General features: G+C 45.9%; 1 protein-coding gene across 1 annotated transcript; it reads left to right on the forward strand.

Annotated features, from left to right (window-relative positions):
- The first annotated feature begins 5,451 nt into the window (after positions 1–5,451).
- LOC135808294 (uncharacterized) lies at positions 5,452–10,017 on the forward strand. The gene is made up of 5 exons (XM_065321464.1): positions 5,452–5,707; positions 7,368–7,479; positions 8,025–8,138; positions 8,820–8,898; positions 9,571–10,017. The coding sequence occupies exons 1-5, from the start codon at positions 5,607–5,609 to the stop codon at positions 9,657–9,659; spliced, it is 495 nt and encodes a 164-aa protein (XP_065177536.1). The 5' UTR covers positions 5,452–5,606; the 3' UTR covers positions 9,660–10,017.
- Positions 10,018–10,547: the final 530 nt, after the last annotated feature.

A 10,547-nucleotide genomic window follows, 5' to 3' on the forward strand; every position in this document is an offset into this window, starting at 1 on the left:
GTACGCGCCGGGTGTTGCGCAGCCCTAGACCTGTGAACACTGGGCTGGGGAATGATGCCAGGCGCAAACTTCAGTGATGCGACTGGATTTCATTGAGCAGCACTGGTAGTAAGTAGTATGGTATTATAAATGGTCCGAATGGACCGGGCTCTGCCAACCGCGCGGAAGGTTGTAGTAAGGTCACTGTTTCCGAACACAGTGTCCAGGTGTCCTCCACCTTGTTTCATGTTGTCAATCTAGTAAGTACACTGTACTAGTAGCAAGAGTACAAAAAGGTTTTATTGTACTCTTGGTAGTACCGTAAAGTACCGCCAGAGCGCCCCACCATCTCATCCTTTCGTGGTCGTATTGTGGAGGTGGTCTGCTGTCTGTAGGTCATACGACATGAACCTTGTACACATATTGCACGTTTTGCAGTCAATCCGTACCTTCGAGCGGACACAAGCTCCACACAAAACCCTGCCAAGCGTGACCTTACACTAAGATTCTCACATCGTACAAACTTCGTTGCACTCTGCCATACGATTTTCCTTTCTCAGGCTGTAAAATCAAGGTGGGGCGCTTTCGCGAGACGGGGCGCTCTGGCGGTACTTTACGGTAGTAGTAGTAGTGGTAGTACACTGCTACATCATTGAATTATTTGTACAGTCAACTTCGCTAATAACGACTGCGGATATAACGACAATTCGCGAATAACGACAGAATTTCCATGCCCAGAGCAAAGTCCCATCCCACTGTAATACACAATGAGACTTCGCGGATAAGGACACCTTTTTGATGCCATGCCGAGTGTCGTTATAAGCGAAGTTGATTGTACAGTGCTGCTCAATGAAATCCGATCAAGCGAGTCCACAGTAGATCTACGAGCTTGTACTGTCGCGGACATGGAAATCCAGTCGATTGACCAGGGCCGGCGCCCTCAGCGCGTACAGAACGTAAGTCGTTGCATGCAGTGCACAATCATTGTTGATCCTGGCCTATGCGACCAGCAGCTAGCAGCGCATACATGCTACGGCTGCATGGCCAGCGCCCTGTGACCGCAAGACGTGCGACCGGATTTCCATGTCCACGACAGTAATCTGCAGCCCTGGCCTTGCGAACACTGGGATGCGAACTGGTGCAGGGCGCAACTCTCATGCTCACGAGATCGGATTTCATTGAACAGTCCAAACAGTACATGCATGACATTCACGCACAATCATTATTTACAAAATACATGTAGATGTGCTATTGTACAGTACTACATGAATGTACAGTCAACTTCGCGAATAACGACATTCGGCGGGGCATCAGAAAAGTGTCCTTATTCGCGAAGTGTCCTTATAACCGAAGTCCCATTTGAATGTATGTGAACCCATATTTTGTATAGTATGATATGCATATCAAAATCAAGCTCTTTTCTTGCTCTATGTCAATGTGTACTTTATTTTCATATTGCAGTTGAAAGGAACTAAAAATTCAATATGCAAGGGAAATCAATTGAAAAATATGCCTTTTTGAGCCATCTACAGGGCCAGAGACGATGATTACTGTGCAATCATGTACAGCTACATGTACATTGCATACATATAGGTGTGCTGGTAAATCCAACAATTTTGAAGCGATGATTACTGTGCAATCATGTACAGCTACATGTACATTGCATACATATAGGTGTGCTGGTAAATCCAACAATTTTGAAGCCAACATAAAAAAGGAAGAAAAAGCCCCCCCCCCCCCCCTTGGCCGCATTTTCTTGCATGTGTGCAATAATATCCATCACAGTGCACCATAGGTTCTGGTACTTCTGCATGACAGGTACATGTACTTGACTGACAGGTACTTGAAATAGCTGTCAAAAGCCCAGAAAGTCGTTATTCAAGCAGTGAATATGACCACGGGGCACTAAAAGCATGTCGCTATACGCGAATTGTCGTTATTCAGATAGTCGTTATATCCGAAGTTAAATGTATACAGTTAGATGGGACTTTGCTCTGGGCATGGAAATTCGGTCGTTATTCGCGAATTGTCGTTATATCCGCAGTCGTTATTAGCGAAGTTGACTGTACATGTTTTTCTCACTGTAGCTCCTCATTGTTTTTTTTTCAGGCATGGGCCATCCCCTAATTTCATAGGTGCCAAACATTTTACGTTTTTCAAAAAACATTATACTCTCCAAAAACAAAAAAAAACATGACTGTTGGTACAATAATCATGTACATGTACTTCCTCTACCATTTACTTCGAAGTTTTTTTATTTTTTATTTTTTTTATTATTTATTTTTTTTTATTTTTTTCTGCGTTCCGGCTCTCCGCCTTCTCCTTCGAAGTACTAGTCACTATCGTTGTTACATGCTGTCAACCAACAACATGTTTCAACAAAACAAGGTTTATCCATGTACCTACATGTACATGTTTATGTACAGTGCGTATCGGTTATAGCGTGGTCATGTAAAAGAATATACTGCCTACAAGAATGAACTCTCATGTTTTCATAATCATAACATGGATTTCAAGTGCACATTTATTCTTACAAGCAATTTTATCGTACAGTAGAATATATCGGTCCTAAGAATGGACTTTGTGTAGCAAAACATACCAGATTAGTACAAAGTATATCGCCTGTAGTAATAACATCCGTCCAATGCAGTTCCGACCTGACTCGCGTTGGGTCGTAGAGCTGCACGTTCAACTGTTGTGGTCTTGTAACTCATGTTGCATAGCCACATGGTAAGCCTATGTGACTATGACCAGCCGCATGCACTGTAACACTACATGGTCATTGCATGTACGATGATCTTCCTGACTCCGCGTACATGCACGTGATATGTCACACTTGATTTATCGTGTGTAAGAAATATCGGAAATAAGAATAGAAAGTCGTTTTTCAAACACCCACGCTATAACCGATACCTACTGTACATGTATGGTCTACTCACAACCCAAATTACAAAATACTGCTTTGAAAAATGTATTTCGCTCTTTACATATGGGCCGCCCTAAATAATATAAACTATGCTGCATAACAGGCTTCATCATTTTGTAGGAGCTGCACCTCGGTATGGTAAGAAGGCATACGTGTATTTGCCTTGAAGTAAAGATAACATGCAGCCAACAGCAACAAAATGGCTAGAGTTGAGCAAGTGGGAGTGCAGACCCAGCGCCTCCGCAGGTACGTAGACAGTGTATGGTTCAAACATACAATGTACATGTACGCGCCACCTGCACTGATTTCGGTGCGCACACTGTCTGAACCATAAAACTGGCAACATCGCAACAGTTCCATTGAGATACATCAACATTATGAGACCATCCAGTCATGCAGCTGTTTCGCTACTTCAAGTGCCTGACTAAACTCGGAAGCAAACTAACACCTACCTGGAGTGCATGTTGGTCTGGAAAAGTCAATGTACTTCCGATTTCTTTCACTCTCAACCTCTAGCGGGGTTGCATAGTGAAAGTGGAATAGTTTGGCCAATGGGTTGTCTCACTAAAATTATCACGCTAACGAAAAAACACAGAGAACAGACTCGCATGCTGCCCAAGCTATTACTAGTACAGCATCTAGTCATAACGCCCATCCACACACTTGCCACTTTGGTGTTCTAAATTAGTCAAAGTGTAATGACATTTTTCATGATATTTTTAATGGTCCCAAGTCTCACTGTCAGCTTTACTTGTGCAGAACATCGGATGTACACATGTGCACTGTTTACTGCCCTGTACGTACATGCACATGTACAATGTACATGACATATCTGATGAAGTGCACGTACATGTACAATCATGTACGTGTACATGTACACGTACATGTACATGTACATGTACATGGAGGTATTTGCTTTTTAGGTAGAAACATGCAATTACTTGCAAGTCCGCAAATTGCAAGTCAGCTTGAACATTCACGGTTCGCTTGGGACTCAATGAGACTGGGGTGTCCACATGCGTAGCTAACACCACCGTTCTCAAGGATCAAGGCACAGATCATGGAGCAGCTCCTTATGTGGTGGAAGGCACCGGAGTAGATCAGACCAGACCCGCCACCGAAGTGGTCAAAGACCGAGAATCCCATTGGCTGTATCCATATATCAGCTTAGCAGGTAGATTATTCACTATAATAACTATATTATTTGCCATATACGTCCCTCTCACCCTCCCTCCCCCCCCCCCCCCCCCATCACACTCACACATCCCTGCATGGTTAGCATGTCTTACATCTGTTCCAGACGGTTGAGGCATGTGTAGCTCTGTTGCTACTGCATCACGCCATCAGTGCGCAGGCGCGTGCCCCGTATGGGTTCCTGGGTGCCCGGAACCCCCCCCCCCCTTTCGCTCAAAATGCAGGATTTTGCTTCATTTTTTGAAAATATTCCCGGGGGAGCCCCCCCCCCCTTTGAAGGCCACCGACGCACGCGCCTGAGTGCATGGTAAAGCCAAGCAACTGGGCTATATCATGCACCACGGAGTATTGACTGGCATGGTCAAGGCTGACTGCGGTCCAGTGTGGCGGAAAATGTGCCCATACCCTTGCCCGTAAAGATTTTAAACTTGATAGAGCTTCTAACCAGGGAGTAGTAAAAAATATCAGAAGTCAGGATTATGGAATGTCCTTTTCCAGCATTTTACTACTCCCTGATTCTGACTAAACATTTTTAAATTGCTCTACGCCCTCCACCCACGCCAGTACTGGCAGTAGTGCAGTAACTGCAGTCAAATACCTGCTAGATGAAACACTTACCGGTGAGTCCACGTACCGTACCGGTATGCGGCCTACGTCCACTGCGAATCTGGTATTATGGATGGGGCTTTGCCAATATTCTTGCCCTTGCCTTGGTAGCTCAGGTCGATCAAACTGTGGTTGACATCTGTCAAAGGTTTGGCACGCCACCAGCTTGCATCGTCATTCTCCAACCACGTGGCATTGCGTTGACATGATCATAATAATAATTATGACTCCACACACACAAAACACACACACACACATACGCACTATTGCAGTGCTCGTCAGTGGATAGTCCTTCGTAGCAAGGCCTAACTAAGTCTAAGGAGTAAGGTAAGGCCAAGGACAAGGGTGACCGAAGACGTCCACAAAATAATGATACGTCAACGGCCTTAGACATTTTTTGCACTACAACTTGTAGCCATTCATTGGCGTATGCGCTTGACGCCTATCCGTCACATGGGGTTCGTGTGCCATCCCTCACTGCCACTGGTAGATTCTACATGGTCCGGTACTACTAGAAGTGCTAGGTCCGCTTATGCTTGCCAGACTTACAACCGCGGAGTCACCACCACGGCACCAGGTCACATCCACAGACTCAGTCTATCTACCTGATCTACATGTAGATCTACGTACACTGATGCCACTGCGTACTGACCGTCAACCACGGTCAACTCGCGGCATGCTTGGCGAAGTCTGATCTGGTTGATCTACCCTTGCAGCGAACATGGTGAACAGGTACATGGTCCGACACAAGTGGTAGATCATAGATGCATCGATGCGACGAAGGACTCCACAGATATTTTCATTGCTCGGCACAGTTGCGTTTGTGAAGTGAAAAGATTCTGAACCTAGCTTCGTTTCACTCTCTACTCTTGATACAATTAGTTTCCTGGAGAATTCCGAGATGGCGTCCCTTCAGTTCTTACTCATCCTATCTGTGATTGGTCTCAGTGCAGCGCTGCCAGCACTTCAGTACCCTATCCACGCGTCCTGTAACATTCAGTGGTAAGAACTCAAGACGACAAGAGGTCGTTTTCCGACTGGACATTTTGTCAGCGAGTCGGGTATTGAATCGCCTGCTAGTGTGCGAGCATTGACGAGGAATTCGTGTTAGCGTATCTGCCCTGCGACCATGTTCTTGCTTGATACTGTACTAAAGATAGCAACTGCGAAGGAAGTTTGTAGGGGATTTGTGTCACTAACAGTACACTGATGCAGGACGAATTCAAACCGTCACTTTTCACGCAATGGTTGCTTCGTGATCTGCATCCAATGATTATGTAGCTTGCCAGTGCCAATAACTCATAACAATCTCGCTTTAATCTCACTTCTCAGGCGGCACCACCATACCGCACCTTCTGGCCTACAACGTGGAATAGGACTAAGGACGGCCTCCCTTCTGGTCCGTTCCTGCTGAGCCAGCCTGTACAACTCCGATAACTTACTTGTGTAGATTTCGTGGTTGAGAAAGAGTTAGTATGGTTTCGAGAAGATGAATTTCAAAATGGCAAGTGGTCTATTTTTGACAAGTAAAGCGAACTAACACCAGCACGAACTCTTCAAGTCCAAGTTCAGCTGAGAATCGATAAGTGACGGATATCAGCCCCTTAGCATAGGCAACCTGTTTGGCGAGAATAACATAGCGGACCAGATCGATAATGGAAGAGGTAGAGAGTCTAAACACGAAAAAGAAAAGGGAGGGGAGCACTATATAGAGTGTTTAGAACGTCATTGACCATCGCATTTTCTTCCATCATATTGCTTTCTGTACTTTGTTCCAATTCTTGCTTTTGTATCTAGCTATTAAAGGGGAAGTATACCCTAAAATCAATTTTTCACCAGTTGTAGTCTTCGGGGTGCTGGATCGAATGGTCTTGGTCGGAGGAAGCTGAGACGCTCCCTTCCTTCTTTATTCCCAATCGAACTCACGCACTTCCACCGAAACTGGGTAACTGCACTGCCGTTTTGTTCTTATAAAAGCACGGATGACCGCGATTGGTCCATATGTTGTAGTCTATTGGACACTGAGTCGACTGGTCTTGGTCCGAGAAGGCTGCGATGCAACACTCGGCTTTTATTCCCAATCGAACATGGTTGAGTAAGAGGTCTCGTGCTCGTGCGTACACCAGTCGCCTGGTCACCGTGCCTGCAGGCTATAACTTTTACATCAATGGTCAACTCAAAGGTTCAAAGGTTCAACTCGAGTGACAGGAACGCTGTAAAAGTTGTAGCCTGCGGGGCCATGCGAGCACGGTGACTGGTGTACGCAGGAGCACGTGACCACTTACTCACCCGTGTTTGTTTGGGGATAAGTGCCGAACGCTGCATTGCAGCGTTCTCGGACCAAAACCAGTCGACTCAGCGGCCAAAAGACTACAACACATATGGACCAATCGCGGTCACCCGTGCTTTTATGAGAACGAAATGGGGCTTTTAGTGACCTTTTGCATTCAAATCCCCATCAAGTAGGGGCGCAGTCACCCAGTTTCGGTGGAAGTGCGTGAGTTCGATTGGGATTAAAGGAGGACGGGAGCGTCTCAGCTTCCTCGGACCAAGACCATTCGACTCAGCACCCCGAAGACTACAACTGGTGAAAATTTGATTTCAGGGTATGCTTCCCCTTAAAAAAATCATCTTTTTGCTTCTTGTTTGCTGAACCTATCAGGACGTTTGCAACTACATCATGTGACAAAGTCAATGAGGCTCTGTACGCAGCTGCAAACAAGATGCAGGGAACAACGGGATGTGACGATGGCAGCGAGAAGTGCCTGTACACGGTGAGTAGGTATCTTGATTCCGGGGCAAACGGGCTAGCAGCTGTGAATGGAATTCAAAGCATCCCCAGGTCATCGCCGGACCATCTTTTGGCCACCAACGTGTGCTTACTGCTGACCGGGAGGTCATGTGTACCTGCCATGTCCACACACAAACTGAGTATGATAGGCCATGGAATGGGAACCGATCAAGAGCGGCAGTCCTGCAATGATTCTCAGTGGACCTATTTGCCACTTTGGTTTTACACAGCAGTAATATGTAGCAGAGGAAATTTAGCGTGTTGGCTAGGTGGAACATCATGAGTTGGCAGAAGTTGAGCTCATCATTTTTACCAGGACTGTGCGGCGAGTGAAAGCCAGATTGATTTGAACTTCCAGTGCTGGAAATCCTGCTTGATGATCATATTTACAAGTGCACTGCAAACAATGCCGGATTGTTTTGAATTATGCAGGAGCTGTGCCTCCTTGCAATGTGGGTGAGCAATGAGGTATGCTTACTGCCTTGTCTGCGTGTCGGGTTGTCTGTTGTTTCTGGCAACGTTTATCAGGTTGAATCTCACTCTGCATCTAAGATGACACTCAAGCATGAGACCCCAAAAAAGCACTACAAGGATGACTTGACCATCACGTTTTCTGCATCAGGATCCGGCTGCAGTGTGAAGGTACGCTATCAAGTTTGCATTCACCAATTGTTGTGCTGATTCATGCTGTTCCTTATGTTAGGTCACTGTGATGCATGCATTGTCATGTACCATTCTTGCATTCCCATGATTCGCTTTCTATCACGACTCTGAGAAAGGGTTTCACATGCAGCAACTGCTTGCCAGATATGTGTAACAATTATGGTCTACGCTAAAGATCTAATCAAATATAGCACAACCTGAGTTACTACGAACTCGCACACTCCACCTCAGCCACGTGTACATTGCCTAGTCTAAACACACACAAACACACACACACACACACACACACACACACACTCTCTCTCTCTCTCTCTCTCTCTCTCTCTCTCTCTCTTTCTCTCAATGGTCGGAGGCAAACGGCCGATATGAATGGCATTGGATGCAGCAAGTGAAATCTGACTACATAAATACAGCACAGGTGTGCACAGTACATAGCCCTATGTTCATCATACTAGGAGTTTACAGTTCATAGGATGCTTAATCTACAATGTTGGGTTTCACTGGCCTAGACTGGACTTCCACTACCGAAATATACCGGTAAGGTGGCAACAAAATTAATTGTTCCTTTTTGTATGTGCTTGTGTGGATGGGTGTTCCCATGCATTCGTGTGTGTGTGTGTGTGTGTGTGTACATGTTTGTGTGTGTATGCGTGCGTGCAGGCTGCTTCAACATCTGAGACATGGTATGCGTATCTGGATGATGGCACAAACTACTGCAACCTGGAGAACCTCCTAACTGGTGAGTCACAGCTTCCGGCAGCCCTTCATGCATAGTTCGTATCACTGGTAATGCTTAGACTACACAGCAAAGTAGCATTGTGCACTGTTCAGTGGTTTCATGGACCCGCAGCTACACTATAATACACTTACACATAGAAAGATTCTACAGAGCAGCAGAGCAGCATATACGTACTTCGTATGTCCGCGTGTACATATATCCGCATATTGTAGAGCAGCGGCACCCTTTATGTGTTCTCCATGCATCATCCATTCAAAGACATTCACTACTGCAGGCTGCAGCCACCTCCTTGTACACTGCATGTACTGGTGACGGTCAGACAGACCTGGTTTCAAGGCCGTGTCATCAGGTCATGGGACCGGCTAATCATTCTCTCCGGAGTCAAGTGGTCCCTTATCAAGGTTTCTCCGACCCATTAGTAATGCGGCTACATTCATATGTACGAGTAGTGAATGTAATAGCCTAGAATCATTCATGATAGAGAGCTAGAGGACTTGCGCCTTGAGTCTTTCCTTTTGTGCCCGTGGTAAAATCTCTGGGTGAAGACTAAACCAGGTCACACTGCCTTACAGACAGGTGAGTCTCATCAACCGTAAGAGTTGCTAGCGGCAGTCAGCGTGATGGTATTCTTGAAGGCTTCTGTGCGCTTTGTCTGATTTCATGCTACTTCAGTGGGCGGCCTGAAGACTTCCGACGTCACGGAGCAGACGAGTGACTCTCAGTGCACCCAGTACTCGTCGCGTGACTGTAGCAAATACTAAGTGTGCAGCCAGGGATATCCAGAGGTACAAGGCAAAGAATGAATAGTACGATGGACAGATCTCGTCACTGAGCTGATCATTCCTTCCACATGCATATCCTACTCGTTTCAAGTTTGCATGCTTCTTTCTTGTGATGGCCACATAGTACTAGTTTCGCCACAGTTGTTGTAGATTCCGCGCATCGTTGTATCATCTCTATCATTCTGTCGCAAGCACAAGCACATCGCTACATGACATATCTCTAATTCATGAGTGCTGGTACATGCAACTTAACAGCACACTGCAGAGGGCTTGACAGTTCCTTACTTGCCTTCCTTCCACCATTCCAGGTTCAGTGAATAAATGATTGTGTACTTCATAGTACGTGTGTTCTCTGTTTGTGGATTACGATGCAAGCCTTTGGTATACATGCATGCACTCTTTGGCAGTTGGTAATTCTGTAGAACGGTACATTACACACTATAGCATTGATAATTTATCACATTGTCAAGACGGTTTCGGACTCGGATGATCGGTCTGGAACTGCAGGCCCAGAGCTGTTGTGACATAAAGAAGAAGATCGTGGTATAGGTCTCGGTTTGACATGGTCCAGTGGAGTTTCTGACACTGGCAGTGTGTTGATATTCTGGTCCGGCATTTGTGGGAGCATGTTAGTATCTGTTTTTATTTACAAAAAAACACACACCATGACGGCACAAAGCAGCAAGGCAGCGATGAGACATATGGAATGGAAGGAGTGGGGGACAGACAGGGGCAGAGTCGACCGACCATAACCATAAGGTCTCGGCTTCATTGCCACCCAAACGCTCCACGTAGCAGATAGTTTGTTGTGTTGCCAAAAAAGATGGGAAGCAGATGTACTTGCTACAATCAACATTGGCAGCTGTA

The sequence above is a fragment of the Sycon ciliatum genome, chromosome 2 (genome assembly GCF_964019385.1).
Source record: "Sycon ciliatum chromosome 2, ocSycCili1.1, whole genome shotgun sequence".
Lineage (NCBI taxonomy): Eukaryota > Metazoa > Porifera > Calcarea > Leucosolenida > Sycettidae > Sycon > Sycon ciliatum.